Genomic DNA, 19290 nt, shown 5'->3' with positions numbered 1-19290 from the left:
TGTAACCTTTAAGTCCCTAGTGGAGTCGCCACTGTATGGAGGGTGTTCCCATCGCAGGGGATCTTTCTCCTTAAATGCTCATGACCCTTTAAAAGCCTAGGACTTTACACATGTTAGGGTGTATTAGGATTTGAATTCCTCACTGTTTGGGGGACCTTGAATTAGAATTGATCCTATCATCAAGCTTTTTTGTAAGAAACAAGTAGGATTCGCCAATGATTTTTCAGAAAACTCATAAACCTCGTTCATGCCTTTCTCCCAAGTAGATTTCAAGGGATATTTAGCACGAATCATAAGTTTAACCATGCCCAAATTGGTCTACATAAACAAGAAATGAGTTCGGGAGCGAGGGTACCAAGATAACGTTCCCTTTAGGGAGGAATCGATATCTTAGCCCTAGTACGGCCTCTACTAGCTCTTCCTTTTTCACAATTTCATCACCAAACAATATATGCAACGTGATACCTAAAAACTAAATTAGTTGATTTTATTTACACGCATCAATCATGTAGGAACTACATTGCAAAACACTACTAGAAAAAGGGTCTTTAACGACGAATATTTTCGTCGTTATATTGCCTTTGAACCGTCGTTAAAACATTTTACGACGAAATATTTTCGTCGTTTGTTCGTTGTAACAGGCTCCGTCGTTATTGGTTTTAACGACGATGTTCATCGTTACTTGTTAACGACGACTTATTACTTCGTCGTTAAACATTAACGACAAACAAAGTAACTGTCGTTAATATCTAATCTTTCAACAACAAACTTTTAGACAATAACGACCAATTATCTCCGTTGTTGAATGGTTATATAAAATTTGAATTCGAATCTATAACAACCAAATTTTTCGTTGTTAATTACAAATGCAAATAACAAGAGGCATTTCTAATCTGTCGTAATTAGAAAAGGTAACTACATACATTATCAAATCAAATTAATTAGCACAAAAAAAAATCAAATCAAATTAATGACATTAAAAAAAAACATTGCCAATGACAGATTTATTTATCACAAAAGGTTTGACCTTAAAAATTGATGAAACCAATAATCACATACACTTAGTCGTGAGAGTTAAGCCTTTTGCTTAGATATTGAAATACAATAGGTTTACTAATTATAAAATGTTGTCCTTAAGCCTAAAAAACATAAGAAATGTATTATTATTAACAATAAGTAGCAGCCACTTATTGTTGCTGTTGCATCATAAAATCCTTGAATGCTTTTAATTCAGCTTCAAATGCACCCATTCGTCCCTTGAGCTCATCATTCTCTGCTTGTACCGTGTCCACGCGATTAATTAGATCTTGATTTTGTTTTTTTGCCGTTGTCAACTCAGTTTGAAGTTCCACTCTACTAGGTTGTGGTCCTGTTATTTCTTTAAGTGTTATACCTCCTCCAAAACACACAACCCGATCACGAGACTTTGACTTAAAAACCTTCTGTGCAACCTACATGTTTTTCATATACATTAATTTTTTCACATCTTAACATTACATATAACAAATTATGAAATATATATAGGGAGTACATTACATTCTTGTAATGGAATATATGACAAAAATAACATATATATACCTGTGCATGAGAAAGTGATGGTTCATTTTCTATTGTTTTTCGAATTTCATCCTACAACATAAATAATATAATCATCATGTCCAAATTAAAATAAATACAAAAATAAAAAATTAAAGTTCGAACTAAATCAAGCATTCAATGAACATACATATTTTTGTTTCGTCTCTGCATTTGGAAAGTTGGTGCCTTTCTTACGAGTCGCATGGAACACATCAACTAAACTTGGTTTATTTCCCTTATTTGCTCCCTTCCATAACACAATAATTATTCACTTATAGTCAAATTATTGTAAATCACATACAATACTTTAAGACATGAAAGCGAAATTTTATTATTATCAACATACCAATTCATCCCAAATGACTTGTCTAGTAGGCTTGCTTCCTGTTCGATGCATTAGCTCTTTAGGATAATGAGCTCTATTCTCAGAGTTCCTAGTGCTTCTTTTCTGTAGATTATTAACAATATGTATCATTATATCATATAAAAATAATAGCAAAAAAATCTAGTTTTGTGGATTTACCTGAAAATCATCGTCTAAATAAACCTCCTTGATTAGCCACTTCCAATCATTCTCTTCAACTCCGTTTGGTGGCTTACCTTTGTATGCAGCTGCTAAGGTAATTTTCTTCTTGGTGACATTATACCTTAATAAATCAGACCTCCAATTTGTCCATAGCTCTCTCATATGGTTAAGAACATGCTCCTTGTAAGCGTCAATGCTTTCATTAGTAAAGACATCCTAACATAAGATAGATTATCAATTAATGTTGGAACATAAGATATAATTAATTCTAGCACTACCAGATATGATCTATCAATTTAATCAATACAAAAAAATTGAAACATTATTAGGAACTGTCCCTTTAAGATCACAACCAGCTCACAAAGACAGTAGTAAGTTTTCAGTTCTTAATCAAATTGGGAATTGTCCTTCAACTAAGGGAAAGACTAGTAAAGAAATTTTAGACCACTAATAAGAATTTTGGCAGAATACATGTCTGCTAACCTTTGTCTTTTTGTAGTATATGGAGCAGGAGGAATTTTCCATTTGTCCCCTTCTTTTATTGGGTGCAACGTAGACCTCAACCCCATATCTTCCAAGTCAAGACGTGATTTCAAATTGTCTTTGGTCGTCCCTTTGATATTCATAAATGTCCCAAGAATACTATCACATATGTTCTTCTCGATATGCATCACATCTAAATTGTGTCGTAATAGATGTGTCCTCCAATATGGAAGCTTAAAGAAAATACTTTTTATTCCAATTGCCCCCCTAAGGTCATGAGATATTTTTGTCTTCACGCTTGGATCATTAGACAAAATAATTTTCTCCAAGTCCTCAAGTTGATAAAGAATATCATCAATTGAATATGGTTTTGGAGGTAGACTATGATCAACTTTTCCATCGAATGAATCTTTATCCTTTCGCCATTTATGATTCCTTGGCAAATAGCATCGATGGCCCATATAACATTCTTTACCCCCGTAAGATAGCCTCTTTGACCGAGTACCTTTTAAACAACAAGGACAAGCCAAATACCCTTTAGTACTCCATCCTGAAAGCATTGCATATGCTATAAAATCATTAATAGTCCACATCAAACATGCACGGAGCTGGAAATGATGTTGTGATGTTGCATCATAAGTCTAAACACCAATTTCCCATAGCTCCTTTAGCTCCTCAATAAGAGGCTGCAAATACACGTCAATTGCATCACCGGGACCTTTTGGACCTGGAATTAGCATTGAAAGAATCATATTATGTTGCTTCATACAAAGCTCAGGCGGCAAATTATAAGGAATTAGGATCACTGGCCATATACTATATGGTTTTTTCGCATTTGTGAAGGGTTGAAAACCATCACTAGCAAGCCCAAGTCTAACATTACGAGGGTTAGATGCAAAAGTAGGGTACTCTTTGTCGAATGATTCCCAACCAGATCCGTCAACAGGGTGTCTCATTGTACCATCAGTTTTCTTCTTACCATGATGCCACCTCATAAGTGATGCGGTCTTTGAGCACATAAATAATCGTTGTAGCCTTGGTTTTAGTGGGAAGTATCTTAGTATCTTTTGAGGTATTCTTTTACCATTTTCTTTACACTTATCTTCCCCACTATGCTTATTGCTTTTCCATCTTGATGCACCGCATATATTGCACACATCTAGCATCTCATTTTCCTTCCAATATAAAATGCAATCATTAACACATGCATCAATCTTATGATATTATAGGCCAAGGTCTTTCATTACCTTCTTAGACTCATAATAACAATCAGGCAAATTTGATCCCTTGGGAAGAAGTTCATTTTTCAAGAATTCTAGAAGCATAGTAAATGACTCATTACTCCAACGACCAAGAGTTTTTATATGAAGAAGTTTTAAGAGGGCAGACATTCTAGAAACCTTGCAACCTTCATATACCGGATCTTGGGAATCTTTCATTAATTTATAAAATCTTTTAGTATCAGCGTTTGGCTCCTCAACGTCATTGACATCGACATTGTTGTACTCGGGAAATAAATCCCTTAAAATATCATGCACTTCATCAGGGTTTTCATTTTCTACTACATCATCCCCAGTTGACACGAGCTTTGGCTCATTTAACCCCTCATTATGATGGTACCAAAAGGTGTACCTTTTTACTATTCCATAAACTAGTAGGTGTTCTCTAACTTTCTCACGATCACCGGATTCTCCATTAATACATTTATAACAAGGACAACGAATTGTATGGGTTTTCACATTTTGAAAAGCATAGTCTAAGAAATTGTCAATTCCCTCCTCATATGATGGGTCATTAACATAATCCTCGATTGCCATCCAATCCTTACTAGGAGCCATTTTCACGAAGTAAAATAAAATTATAGAATAAAAACCAAAAAAATCTGCAAATGAAACCGCAAACAATCCAAAAGGCATGAATTTAGTATACATTATCAAATCCTTGTCTTACATTTTCAGATTATGGGTTTCACTTGTTGTTATCCTTTTACGCAATCAAAATATCATAGTGTAATTGAAACAACATATATATCCAATTTTTCAAGAAGTCAAGAAAGAAATATTATTATTACTTTAATGGAAGTGCATTGAGCAGCCTTTAAATAATCAAATCTAAAGTAAGTGCCCAGCCATTATCTTGTTTAATAAAAGGTTAAGGTTCACTTTTCCCTTTAATTATTCCTAATTTATATATTATTGTAGTCTCCTAATATACTCTAGCACACATGATGTAATTAACATCATCTTACATACACACCAAAAATAGCCTTACAAAACTAATATCAGACCAATAACCCACGAAAATATAATGATGAAAACAAAATTTATATGCTATTGACATCATTAGAACAACTATGGATGTCATAATTTTAGATCAGATGTGTATGTCGAGATTGCTATATATATATAACATCATAAATTTTCTCAAATTAATTCACATAAACCACCGATTATCTATAGAAACATATATATGCCAATTTACACAGCTAATATTCCAGCCAACAAACTATATAATTAAAAGTATTGAAAAAAATTTACATCTTGTATGCGTAGATAACAGATTATAAGAGACAAATTAAAGGAAATAATTTAGAGATACATGCAAATAGTTAAATAAATTAGAAAAAAGAATCAGATTGTTAACTCAAGGTATCAATAAAACATCAAACTTGAGTAATTTGACTAAAAATCAAATGAAACTACAATAGAAAAGGGGGAAAATTCTAGTAGTGAAAGTCGTTATTCTTATTTAATCAATATTCGTGAAAAGAACAAAAATAAACAAGATTCGCCTTGGCTTAAGTGACCAATCAAAAATTAATTATTCAATTCTATTCTTTATTTAACGCAAGATACGATGTGGAATAGATTAATTAAAAAGTTCGTTTAAAGTGATCAAACAACACTAATTAATTAATTAAAGTTATTTTAAACAAGAAAAGCATGGTGATTGATCTAAGTGCTCGGGAATTTACCACTTCTCTTTGTTAGATCTTCATTTAGAACCCTTATGGACTCCTTCTTGTTCGGGAACCTCCACCGTAGTAACAAGTATTGAGGGGGTGAGTGTTTAGGACAAGAGGGTTTGATAGTTCATAAGTTCACAAAGTTCCTGCCAGAGTTTTAGGTTAATTTTTGTCTCCTTGAGCCTCGTATTAAGCCTCTATTTATAGGGAATAGGTGCGTTTAGGGTTTTGAGTATTCTGCCCCAGCAAGTGTCGCGCGGATCTAAACGGGTTGCGCGCGACAGCCTAGCGTAACTGTAAGTGATTAAGATGCGCTGCTATGGGCAGCGCAACTGATGGTCTTGCGCGCGGTATTATGGTAAGATTCGATTTTATATTTTTATGAAATTCTGAATCTTCCGTAAGCGCAGCTCTAGAAGTTGTGCTGGGTGTTACGCGCAACTGATTAAGTTGCGCGCTCTAGACCAGGGTGACTCATTGAGATGCGCACGGATTTCTCTGCGACAGCATTGATTTTTAACCTAGGCGCCTCTAAATCCGTCATAATTAGGTTTTAACCTCAGGCTTAAGCCTAATTATGATCGGGCTTTGTTAGTTGGACCTTATTTCATTTGTTTTTTTTTTGGGTTAAGCTATTCCTTTTTGTGTTCTTGTGATTTAATCAATTATCCATAAGGGTTCTTCACGTTGATCTAACACGAAGATGGTTTTATTTTCAACATAACACTTCCTATCGGGACAGGAGGCCAAAAGTAGATGTCTACATTGAGTAATATTAAGTGTGTTGTATATTTATTATTTGGGGTAATTGGAAAACTTAAACTTGTAACTGTTATATATCTTATTGATGAGCGTCGTTTATGGCGCTCAAAAGAATAAGATTTAGGTTCATTTTCTTTATTTTCTTTCATCATTTTCATATAATTCTCTTAGTTTTATTTGATTTTCCATTTTTATAATTCACTTTGGTTCTTAATTAGTTTTTACGAGTTTTTCATAGTTTTAGTTGATAATTCATAGTTTTAGTTTTACTTTGTTATGCTTTCTCTCTTTGTTTTATTTGTGTTTTGTAGGTGAATAATCAAGTCAATTTGCTCATTTTGGGACTGCCTTGTTCGCGGGCATCATTTTGAGTGCACTGATGATGGGGATGCTCGGGAGCGCAGAGTTTGATCAAGCGAAGGATCCAAGGCCTCATGCACCACACGGGGGTGGGCGCACGGCACAGGGGTGGGTGCGCGCAGACCCAGCTGTGCGCACCCGCGGCTAGTCTGTGCGTGCGCACGGCCTTGTGCGGCCCCCTTCGCTTGATTTTCCTATTTATAGCTTTTGACTTTCTTTTTTATGACGACTTAACTTTTGTACTTGAGAAATAATTTTCCAGAAGTAGTAGAGAGAGAAAGTAGAGAGAGAAGCTTAAGATTTACTTGTTTGTACTTGAATTTGATCTTAGATTTCAATTTGCACTTGAAATTCCTCCTTCAATTCAATGGAAGTTTGTAAGATTTCATTCCTTTGATTTACTTTTAATGCAATTCTTTCTAGTTTCTTGAATTTTGATTGACATTACATTCCTTGCTCTAGAATTTGTTGATTGATTGATTTTCTTTTGATTAATCTTTAAATGAATATGAATTTGATTGAATTTGTTTTGTTCCTTAATTTCACCATGTTTAGTGAGTAGATTAGTTGCTAGGGAGAAGGGGAAGCATGCTTGATTACTGATATTTGCTAGTTGATGATACTAAATTGATTGGATTGTTGCAATTAAATTGGTTGACATAGTTGTGCATGTGATTAATTAAACTAGGAGTGATCAACCTATTATATTAATCTAGATTGCATTGCAAATTTCAATGACATGAACCCTTGATTTGAGAATTGCTTTAATTGATTGAATTTGATTGGGAATTTCCTTGTTAGCCATTCATAGTGACCCCTAGCTTGGCTTATAGGAGATAGCTTTTGGATTCCTTTGATTGCAACTATTGTTTGTCCCTTGTGATGTTGAATCGATTGAGTGATCTATAAATTAGCATAATCATTGAGCTTGAAAGTGGAACCTATATCCCTAGTGTTTAGCATATTGAATTCCTCAATTTGTCTAGCTTTTTGACATCTTAGTTACCAACCACAACCTTTTATATTCTTCGAATTAGCTTGACATAGGCTATAGCATCGTTCCTACTCATTACTTTGGGTTCGACCGTTGACTTACCATATACTTGTATTAGGGTTGGTCGAGTGTTTACAAATTAAGTTTGGCGCTAGGAGAGGTACATAACGACCTACATTTTCCTCTTGTCACTTATTTAGTAAAATAGATAAGCCATTATTATTTTGTGTTTGGCCCTTGCACTTTAGTTTTATGTAAATCATCCATGGAATTATTAGTTATTAAGCTCATTTTGTTGTGATGGTTAAACTTCCTATTTTCTATAAAAAATACAGATGCATCTAATGGAAAAAGGAAAAGAGTAAAGAAGATTTCCTGTAGAGAATATTATGCATTTAAGTTACAAATAGGCAGGGGAACTATTTGCTACGAGCTTCTCGATTGTTTCAGCAATATATAGTTGACATGTATGTTAAGCTAGAAAACACAAGACTGGATTTTTTCCGTAGAAGCTAGGCTGCCATTCGTGCTAATCTTTATAAACGAATTATTGATTGTTTTGAGGGTGGAGAAAACATCTCTGCAAATGTTGGTCATTATGTCATATTGCCTCCTTCTTCTTTGGGTGGTCTAAGAGTTTTACGAAGTAGGTACTTGAATGCAATAACTTTGGTGTAGCGGTTTGGAAAACCAGATCTGTTCATAACTATTACCTATAATCCTACTTGGCCACAGATTAAACAAAAACTTGCTCCCGGAGAGCTTTGCTCAGAATTGGCCTGATTTAGTTGCAAGGATTTTCCATGCAAAGCTAATTGCACTTAGAAAGCAAATCATGGAGAGAAAAGTTTTGGAGAAATTGCTGCACTAATATATATGTTGTTCAGTTCCAAAAACGTGGGCTTCCTCATGCTAATTTATTAATATTGGCTCATGGTTATAATATTTAAAATGCAGTTGCTTTTGATAAATTTGTAACAGCAGAAATACCTTCTGTTTTGGGTAAAATTACACAAGATGCGTGGCCCTATCATAAACTAACACGTGTCAGCCCTTGGGAGGCCCAAATGGATCTCTCATCTAACGACACGTATCACTCCAAACAAACAGGAGAAAAGGCTGCCTTTTTTGGCCCAAACCCCAAGAAAGCCGTATTACGGCACAACCCACCAAATCAGGTCAGAATGACCTAATAAAGGACACCTTTTCCAATGACCCTATAAATAGGGAGATTTCCCCCATTTATGGGACAGATACATTTATTTCAACAACTTGACATTCTCTTAAATTAGAGAAAACACCTGATCTCGAAATCCAAGAAGATCGCATTCTACTTTTCTGCACCTTTTCGTATTCTCCATCACGTTCTAACTTGCTCGTCGGAGACGGAGCTCCAACCACCGGTCTTCGAGTTGTAACTCTCCCGAGTGACAAACACCTAAAACATTTGGCGCCGTTTGTGGGGAGAGTACCTCAAAGATGGTTCAAGAGTTTGTACCGCCGCTAGACCCCAACCGTCCTACGGTTGATGGGGAGGTCTTTACAGACCAAGAAGACAACCACGATGTGGACGTCGAAACATATGTGGCGTCTGACGGGTCACTCATTGCTAAGCACATTCATTCCAGGGATAAGCTTGAGTGAGTAAATAATGAAGTTGGTACCAACAAGTCTGCTCGACTACCGCCTGATAATACCCAAGTGGCAGGAGGTCAAGCCCCAGTAACCCGAGACGAGCTCATGAAATTCATGACAAGTTTCAAGGGTGAGATCAAGGACCTGATAGAAAAGAAGACGGCTGGCTCAAGCAAGAGCCAGTCGGCCAAAAAATCTCCTCGAGCTACGAGGAAGAAGTCAGTCAGAGACAGGCAGCCTACTCCACATCCCTAGGAGAAAACTACGCCTCCCCTTGACTGGACTAAAATCCTTCTGCCCCAGACGGGCACAAGGAAGGTCATCCAATCTGTTCAGCCGGATGGCAGCAAGAAGACCTTCACCGATGCTCGGTATATTATCGAGCAAAATCGAAATCAGCAGCTATCTGAGTCAGCTTCTACGTCAAGCTTTCTAGGCAGCTTCAAGAATTCATCTGCAAGGAATACTCAATCCTTACATGGGAGCCATACAGGCGGCAAGTCCGTCCATTCTAGCTCTCAAATGATTGGGAATGCCCTGTATGTGTCTCAGATGGCATACATGCCATACACCCCTCATTTCATGCAACCGGCCCTCTTTGGAGGACAGGCGACATTCAATGTCCAACCTTTGGACTAGCAGCTCTGTCTGCTCAAACTTGGTGAACAGACTTCTGCGTTCACCAAGGAGATAACCGAGGCGGCACAGCCGGCCAAGGTTAAGAATGTGTTGGTTAGTGCTTATGATGGCACCTCCAACCTTAAGGACCACCTCATGGCCTACTCCAACCTTGTGCACATGTAGGGGGTTGGAGGATGCTATGTGGTGCAGATGTTTTCCGGCTACCTTGAAGGGCATAGCCCAACAATGGTTCGGCAACTTGCCAGCAAGATGCATACATAGCTTCAAGAGGCTTGCTTTCTTGTTTGCTTCCAACTTCTCGATGAACATCCCAGCCAAGAAGACAAGTCTTGACTTGAGCACCATAAGGCAGGCGGGGAGAGAAGGGCTTCGCTCCTACGTCAGGAGGGTCAATCTGGTGAGAATCGAAATTGAAGGACTATTTGACGAAGTTGCTTATACAGACTTCTTTAAGGGTCTGAAGGACGGGTCGACTTTCAAGTTAGACCTTGTCAAAAACAGGGTTTTCACCCTTCAAGAGGCGTTGATAGAGGCGGAGAGCTTCATACAAGCAAACGACCTCTGCACGTCCAGCCATCAGTCAGACTCCAAAAAGTCTCACAAACAAAAGGAGAGTCGAACTGCTCAGCCGGCTCCCAAAGCAGATCAGAGCATAAAGAGAAAGGTCTGGGCGGTTGAAGATTCTGATCAATCGTCCTAGAAGAAAATGATGGAATTCAAACCGTACTCCCTAAGGTATGAGTTTAATAAAGACTGCTATTCCATCCTCATAGAGACATAGTACCGGGTAACTATAGAGAAGCCCGCGGCCATGAAAGGTTTCGCGAAGAAAATCGGAACAAGTTCCATGAGGACATTTGTCATGAAACCAGTGATTGCTTCAGCCTCCAGCGGTTGTTGGACCATTTAGCTGATCAAGGGAAGTTAAAGTCATACATCCTCACGTCTAAGGCCACCTCGAAGACGAACAAGGGGCAGTCTTCCAAAAAGACCCCCTAGCCCACTAGTAGTTTGGATACTAACAAGGATCCGGTCTACACAATAGCAGGCGATTTTGCCAGTAGTGGTCCGACCATTCGGGGTACTAAGGATCATCTGAAGAAGATGATCCACTCGGTTGATGATGGACAAGCGTCCACCAGTGATACATTCCAAGACGTCCTCATCACTTAGAAGGATTGGGGCAAAGTCCGCTGACCGTATGACGACCAAGTTGTCATTGAATGTAAAGTCGCCAACCAGCTGGTTGGACGGATCCTTATAGACACTGGGAGCTCCTCTGACCTCATCAGCTACAAGTGTCTGTCCAAGCAGAGCTACAAGATGGACAACCTGCGCGACGTCTCTCATCCACTAGTTGGCTTTGGTGGAGGGGTCATGCACCCAGTCGGACAGATTGATCTTCCCATCCGGCTGGGGCAAAAGGGAAAGGGGTGACATATGATCGTCCGGTTTTTGGTGGTTAAAGAGCCGACCGCCTATAACATCATTCTTGGCTGACCCACTTTGAACGAGTGCAAGGCCGTCATCATCCCATCTCTAATGCTGCTTATGTATGAAAAGGATGATGGCTCATTAGCTCCCTCAACGGGGATCAGAAGACAGCCAGGGAGTGTTACCTCTCAAACGTTAAACCAACGGATGCTACAGCCGGTCAGCCGAATGAGCCAATAGACCTTGATGATGTCAAGGACTCTGATTCACCCCCACCAGCATCCGGAAGGAAAAGAAAAGCTGATCAGTTGGTGGAGGTGAAGAAAGAGAAGAATAAGCAATCACTGACCGGGGAGCGGTCAGATGAGCTCCGTCCGCAGCCGGCTGGTGAGCACATTGATATTCCTCTAGACAACAGCCGTCCAGAGCGAACTGTTAAGGTGGGGACGGGTGCTTTTGAAAGGTTGGGTTTAGACTTGCACCTCCTGCTGAAAGAATTCAAAGACATTTTTTCCTTTGAAGTGGAAGAGATGCCAGGCCTTGCTGTCCACAAACTCGCCGTGGACCCTATATAGAGGCCCATCTGGCAAAATAAAAGAAAATAAATCACGGCGAGGAAAGAAGTCAGGCGGCAGCGGCCGAGGTCAAAAAGCTGTTAGACGCCGGGTTCATTCGGCCATGTAACTTCCCTGATTGGGTTGCGAACGTGGTGCTTGTAAAGAAGCCGAATGGTAATTGGCGCATGTGTGTAGATTACACTAACTTGAACAAGGCATGTCCAAAAGACAGTTACCTAGTTCCAAAGATCAGCAGTCTGGTCGACTCTACAGGCCCGAGAAGATACAGGCGGTCATTAACATGAAGTTACCCCGCACTGTCAAGGAAGCTTAGAGGCTTACTGGTTGTTTGGCTATGCTTGGGAGATTTCTCAGCCGGTCTGGTGACAAATGCCTTTACTTCTTCCAAGCAATCAGGAAAAAAACTAGATTCAAATGGGGGGATGATGCTGAGGCGGCCTTTCAAAAATTGAAAGAACATTTACACTCCTTGCCAAGGCTTGTTAGCCCTTTACCAAAGGAGACGCTTTACATGTACCTAGCTGTCTCAAATCATGCCCTCAGTGGCGTTCTCCTTGCTGAGAGAGACGGCATTCAGCACCCAGTCTATTTTATTAGCCATGTTCTCAGAAATGCTAACCTCCAATACCCCGTGGTTGAAAAATTTATCCTTGCTCTCTACATGGCTGTTAAGAAGTTGAAGCCTTACTTCTTGGCACATCCGGTTGTAATCTACACAGATCAACCCCTCAAGCGGCCAATGACAACCTTGGACTCATCTGGCAGAATGCTCAAATGGGCTATTATAATGTAAAGTCTTGAAATCACCTACGAACCAAGAAAGGCAGTAGTGAAAGGTCAAGCGTTTGCCGACTTCATTGTCGGAATGATAAGGCCGGTTGCTCCGGACAACCTTGATCAGGTTTGGAAAGTGTATGTAGACGAGAGCTCTACTATGAACGGCTGTGGTACATGTATAATCTGTCAGTTTCCGGAAGGAGATAAACATGAATATGCACTACGGTTTAAGTTCTAAGCCTCAAACAATGAGGCGGAATATGAAGCCCTGCTAGCTGGAATCCGCATGTGCAAGGCGGCAGGGGCAACAAAAATTGACGCCTGCTCAGATTCTCAGTTGGTCATTAGCCAATACCATGGTGATTATGAAGCCACCCATCCGGCAATGATCAAATACTTGCAGGCGGTTAAAGCTGAGTCTGGGATACTTGAAGAATTTCATATAAGTTAAGGGCCCAAGTCTGAAAACTACAAGGCGGATGCTCTGTCAAAATTGGCATCCTTTGCCTCGTGTGATACGCCTCGGTCAGTCTTTTGGGAACTTATGGAAAAACGGAGTAGTATTGAAGAAGAGCCTAGTGGAGTACTTGACCGAAGCTCTACCTGGATGGATGGCATCCGGGCATACCTTATAGAAGGTACGCTTCCTGATTCACCCTAGAAGGCGGCCGTATTAGAGAAGCGTGCTGCAAACTTCAAGTTGAAAGACGGAGAGCTCTTCAAGGTGGGTTTCCTAAAACCTTTGTTGAAGTGCGTTACCCCAGAAAAGGGGAAAGAAGTACTCAAAGAGTTGCACTCGGGATATTGCGCTTCTCACATAGGCGGCAGATCCCTGGCTATCAGGACTAGGCAACAAGGGTACTTCTAGCCCACTCTTGAGGCAGACGCTATGGAGATGGTCAGAAAATGTGACAAGTGCTAAAGATTTAGCAAGCTCATCCATCAGCCGACAACTGACCTGACTGCAATCCACTGTCCGGTCCCGTTTGCTAAATGGGGCATGGACATTCTAAATCCTTATACGCCTGCACTAGGCGGAAAGCGCTATATTTTGGTGGTTGTGGATTGGTTCACCAAGTGGGTTGAGGCAGAAGTGGTCAAAGGCATCAAGACAAAGGATGTCATCTCTTTCATTTGGAAGAACATCATCACCCGGTACTGTACGAGGTACCTATGTCTATGGTGTTTGATAATGGCCCTCAGTTTGAGACACCTTAGCTCAAGACTTGGTTAGGAGATCAAGAGATCTCACATTGTTTTGCATCAGTCTGTCGACCCAAGCAAACGGCTAAGTTGAAGCCTTCAACAAACTCATCTCAGACGGCATCAAGAAGAAAATTGAAAGAGCCGGTGGTTTATGGGCTGAAGAGCTAATTCATGTCCTATGGGCCATCTAGACAACTGAAAAAGGGGCGAATGGTGAAACCCCCTTTTTCATGGTATACGGTGCTGAAGCCGTCTTGCCCATCGAGCACTATGAGCCGACTCAACGAGTCATGCTATATGATGAAGAGGCAAATTGGGAGGCCATGCGGCTAGCATTGGACTCGCTCCCGGAACACAGGGGCAATGCCGCCTTACGCCATGAGATTAACCGTCTGCGAATGACCCGTGCCTATAATAAATGAGTACACAAACGACCCTTGAAAGTTGAGGACTTTTTGTTACGAAAAATAGAGGCAACCGGTAGGGCCAATGAGTTATGAAAGCTAACTCCTAATTGGGAAGGCCCCTACCAGATCTATAAAGAAGTAAGAAATGGCACCTACCGCCTGTAAACTCCAGACGGCAGACGGCTGCCCAAAACATGGAATGTAAACAACTTGAAAAAGTACTAAATTTGAGATATGTAAATTTTTTGTAAATGAAAAAACTTGTCAATGAAAAAGTTTTTCGTTTTCACTTATTTTTTAGTCTTCATACATGCGTGACTTTCTAAGGACTGCCTGTACAAGGTACAGACGGACATTGCTAATAACCGAATGAAATAAGGCCACAGGGCGGATGATAAACTGAGTAAAAAACTCAGTGGCTAAACTAATGTCTTACATGAGGCCTATGGTCGGATGATATTAAATTTTATAATTCGTCTTCTCCAACATGAGTAAGACGTCCGGCGACGCCCATCCGGGTGGAATCGTCGCGGAGAGTAACTCCCATCTTGCTGACAAAGTGCTCTACAACCACATACAGACGACAAAGATTGAACGATCTAATTGGTCGACTCATAGCCATGTGACGAAAAGTAATCTAAAAGGAACACAAGCGGACTATTGAGTGAGGTTGTGTCCAATAACACATCCGGAACCTGCATAATGCTCTTACCTTGATTACGGCTTGAAATTATTAACCTATACAAGTTATTCCCAGTGGGATGGACGAATGGGTTTATAATTGGATAATAACTACTCTGCTTGGAGTAAGCGGTCCGTATGTTGGAAAAACATTCGAGTGGTGTTAATGCATCAAGTATAACTTACATAAATTCATTATTTCTTACATACACAGACGACCTAGACTGAGTAGCCAAAATGATTTACTCATAGCCGTCTGAGTTAGCAACTTGTGAGGGTTAAGTATGACATTCATAGTTGTTTAAGTGAGGCAGGCGACCCCTCTATAACCACCTGTTTCACCTTGAGCTCTGTAAAGCCGTCTGTTTTCGAAATAAAGCAAAGCAGGCGGGCGAAAGCAGATAAATTATTTAAGTCCGCCTGCTCCTTTTGAGCGTAATGGTGAGAACAAGGGCTAAGGCTCAGCCATAATAGTCATTCGGCCACCTAGAAAAAGGTTCAATGCCGTCTGTCAAAAAGAACCGATGGTCAGTGGCCAGCTAAACGCTTGTGTTGGGGCAATCACCATAGTGATTGATTGACTTAGAAATTAGTCATACTCTTTTAAGCATCAAAAATTTCCAAGTCAATCAACCCATTCTTGAACCCAAGCATATAGCTGTCCAGGGGCAATAACATCCGGCATGCACCTGTATCAAATAAGATGCAGACATTCATGCAAACATATAAAAGAGCTTAAGTATTAAATAAAGGTCGGCCAATCGGCTGGCTGATTCATAAGCAGAAGCTGACCCCTCGGCCAGCAAAATCAAATATTGTTACCTAGAATACATCCGGGGGAAAACAGAAATTGTTGATTTAACCCGAATCCTCAGTCAGTAAAACACAGATATACTCGGCACGCAGGCCAAAAATGTATTTAAAATGGTTATCCGGCCGCAGAAATAAACTAGATTAAACATTAATTAGCTTCAGGAGAGGACTCGGCTTCATTTTCATCCGCCACTTCATCGTTGGTCGGATGCTGCTCATTTTGCTCTTTGTCCTCATCCTCATCCCGGAAATCCGCCTCTTGGTCTGCCTGTGCATCAAGCTCATCAATAGCTTGCTCATAACGATACTCCCAGATGGAGTAACCGTCATTAGGGAAACAGAGACCTCCACGCCATCTTCATGCGAGTGACGTTGTCGGCCTCATTCTCCTCAATGAGCAGCTTCTTTTCTTCCTCAACCCGGGCGGTCCACTTGGATGTGAGCTGTTTCTCTTGGTTGGCAAGCTTATTTTGCAGTCTCTCGTTTTGGCACTTGAGACTATCTGTCTCCCTTCCAACATCCTAAAGCTTCTCCAACTCAGACTTGGTTGCCTTCAGCTCCGCCCTCAACTCAGTCACCTTCTTCTGGGCCGCCTCCAAATCTTTTTTAACTTACAAATTTGCAGCCGCCTATGAGTATAGGATATCTTAAGCCAGCAACTCAGTCTCATTTACATCATACATCGCTTTGTCAAGATTGGAAGCGGCCCTTAGGTTGGCAGCCCTTACCTCTTTTTGCTTGTTGTTGATGGCTTTTTAAGACCATTCACCCTCAGCATGGCCTACATCCGGCCAGCAAAAGGGACAGTTAATATGCAGTCGGCCAAATCAGTAATTGAAAAATAATCCAACTTAAAAGGAAAAGTTACCTCCACCAGATATGCCAGAATGACATCAATGTTAAGGGAGCTGACTCCTTTAACGGAGTCACGCTGTTCGGCAGAGACGACGTTAAGCATGTCCTTGGAAATTCGCCGCACATCCGGCGTTTGAGGAGCATCTGCACATTCAACATTTGGTGAGAGGCTGGCATAGATTCGGCCAATAGACCGGCTGGCTTCAGAGCTTGTTGGCGACTAGCTATAAGTCTTAACCCTACAAGGGTAAGGCAAAGGGTCAAAGGCGGAGGTACTTGGAATAACGATCAGATCCTGGCATGTTTGTCCTTCAGCCTGTTGGAAAGACGGCATGGAGAGCCAGCATTACCAGTTAGAGGCTTGTCCTTTGAAGACTTGGAGTCCTCCGCCTGCTTGGGGGCGGCCATAGCAGCCGGCGACTTGCCGCCTATTGAGGGGTGGGATTCGGATTGGCTCGCAGAAGGTTTGTGAGGAATCGTCTTCCGCTACTTTTTAGGCGTTAGCACCTCCCTGAAAGCGGGCCGTTTGGGGGCCTTTGCTCCAGAGTCGGTAGTACAGGCGGCTTTATATATCCTTCTTGAAAAAACACAACACTTAGAAAAAAGCATAAAATCCAAGTCCAAAAGAAAATTGGCGGATGCAAGAGAGCTTACATGCTCCAATTGATCTTTCTTCAAAATTTGGCTCTTTTGCCGAACCATCTGGCGATATGCAGAGGTGGAGTTGCTTGGCTTCTTGTTAGGATCTACCTGAGACATTGCCTCTTCTACAAAAAGGCCGACTGGGTGGTTAGTAAGTCAGCAAGGTAAAAATTTATAAATGCTCTACAAAACACTCATCCGATTCCCCACCTCTTCCTTTTTTCTGTGCTAAGGCCACAAGCGGCCAGGAAGTAGGGATCCGTCAGCCATTCAAAACAAAGGATGTAGCTGTTCAGGGTGATCTCCTTCTCAGATGCCCTTGCACCATTTTCATTTCAACTTTAAACAACCTAGGCGTCAAAATCTTATCCCAGCCTTCATCAAAAACAGGCGGGAGAATTGCTTTCTGACCCAAAAGATAGGGTTCTGGTTCCAAAAGTTGAATTTTTTATTCCGGATGGGGTCTGGGGAAGAGATGATGTAGAACTTGTTCCTCCAACCCTTCCACTTATTTTCTTTCCCCAAAGTCATCATGTAACCTTTTTTACTAGATAAAGTGAACAATCCGGGCTCGGATGACTTGGGAGCTTTACTAAGATAATGCATATGGGCGAATGCCTCGAAGCTAGGCTCAACCCCTTGCATCCTACATGCGGATACGAATCCTAAAATATTGACCAAAGAGTTGAATGTTAATTGTCATACCCCCAGGCGGTACCCGTCAAGGATCTTTTGAATGGCTAGATCTAGTGGGAATCGAAGACCCGCCTATATTTTGGCCGCAAAGCATCCGAAGCAAGAATACCCATAACTTTGGTCAAGCGGCCAAACAAATGTGTCGTTAAGGGTTGGGACGTTTATTCTATAGCCGGCCCCATCACATAGATGTCCTGGGTCTCTTCTAAGTTTTTCCGCATGAGCCTTTGCGTGGAAGTATATATGTGAGTGAAATACAGGTTGTACTTCTCTTGAAGAGAAGATGAAGTCACCTCCTAGCCTCTCTCAACAGAGGCGGGCTCCTCTTCAGCAGCCTCAGGCGGCCTCTCTTTGCTTTTAGAGCGGCTTGAGATAGCATCCGACTAAGACAAATCCTGTTCGGAGCCGGATGACTCTTCGCTAGATTCATTTTCGGACTCATCCAAAGTGGAGTCATCCGGCATAGTTGGGACACCAGACGGATGATAGGAGATTTCATTCCTAGGCACCCTAATAGGACTCTCGTCCTCTTCATCACTGGACGCCTGAGGTGTCCTCTTAATTCTTGCCATAGTGTCCTGCATAGACACAGACACGGTCGAATTCGGAAACGAGTGTAAATTGGGGTAGGTGGCAGCCCTAGTCCTAGATTCATCCGTCCTAGGTGACCGGCTGATAGCTATCCTCGGTCGTGTCGTGTGTGTTTGTGATACCATTTATAAAAGGGAAGAAGAAACACAGACAGAAAAGCAGAATATAAAAAGAGAAAAAAAGCAGGCAGTTACCTCGTTAAAGTACTGTGGAAAGTTGCTTAAACCGGCTGTGTCAGATAAATGAAAGCAAGAGAAAGGTGAAAACGTCCTTTAAAGAAAAGTCAAAGATTCTCTCAGATTCTCTTAGGTGTTTTTCGAGAATATGCGAAAAATGAGGGGCAATGATAATATTTATAGAGGGTGAATCCAGGAGCAACCCTGTAAATTACCCAGATGGGTGAACAGTAAAACTAATCACCCAATGGATGTGTGACAAATGTCACAGATGCCCCATGGCAAGCCACGTCACATCTGTGAGGGGTAAATGTTTTGGGTAAAATTACCCAAGACGCGTGGCCCTATCATAAGCTGACACGTGTCAGCCCTTGGGAGGCCCAAATGGATCTCGCATCTAACAACACGTGTCACTCCAAAAAAACGGGAGAAAAGGCTGCCTTTTTTGGCCCAAACCCTAAGAAAGCCGTATTACGACGCAGCCCACCA

The 19290-nt window shown here is 41.0% G+C and overlaps 1 protein-coding gene and 1 long non-coding RNA gene across 2 annotated transcripts; both read right to left on the bottom strand.

Annotated features, from left to right (window-relative positions):
• Positions 1 to 1575: 1575 nt before the first annotated feature.
• Positions 1576 to 2365, bottom strand: LOC145579076 (uncharacterized). The gene is made up of 3 exons (XR_014098996.1): positions 1925 to 2365; positions 1727 to 1825; positions 1576 to 1629 (listed from the first exon to the last, which is right to left on the bottom strand). It is a non-coding gene; the product is annotated as an uncharacterized LOC145579076 (long non-coding RNA).
• A 164-nt stretch (positions 2366 to 2529) lies between these two features.
• LOC145577892 (uncharacterized) lies at positions 2530 to 4425 on the bottom strand. The gene is made up of 3 exons (XM_081635313.1): positions 3835 to 4425; positions 3237 to 3762; positions 2530 to 3137 (listed from the first exon to the last, which is right to left on the bottom strand). Exons 1-3 carry the CDS (start codon positions 4423 to 4425, stop codon positions 2530 to 2532), a joined length of 1725 nt encoding a protein of 574 aa, XP_081491439.1.
• Between the last annotated feature and the right edge of the window lie 14865 nt (positions 4426 to 19290).

The sequence above is a fragment of the Chenopodium album genome, chromosome 14, assembly GCF_948465745.1.
Source record: "Chenopodium album chromosome 14, dcCheAlbu1.1, whole genome shotgun sequence".
Taxonomy (NCBI): Eukaryota; Viridiplantae; Streptophyta; class Magnoliopsida; order Caryophyllales; family Amaranthaceae; genus Chenopodium; species Chenopodium album.
Note: the sequence above shows the minus strand (reverse complement) of the source record. Positions and strands in the feature narration are given on the sequence as shown.

Bases quoted from the DNA above. Each gene is read 5' to 3' on its own strand.
- LOC145577892 (XM_081635313.1), bottom strand. From the start codon at position 4,425: ATGGCTCCTAGTAAGGATTGGATGGCAATCGAGGATTATGTTAATGAC. The intron at 3,763-3,834 runs GTAATGAAAGAC...TTATATTGGAAG, and splicing joins GTTATTATGAGTCTAAGAAG to GAAAATGAGATGCTAGATGT. The intron at 3,138-3,236 runs GTGTTTAGACTT...CAATGCTTTCAG, and splicing joins AAAGGAGCTATGGGAAATTG to GATGGAGTACTAAAGGGTAT.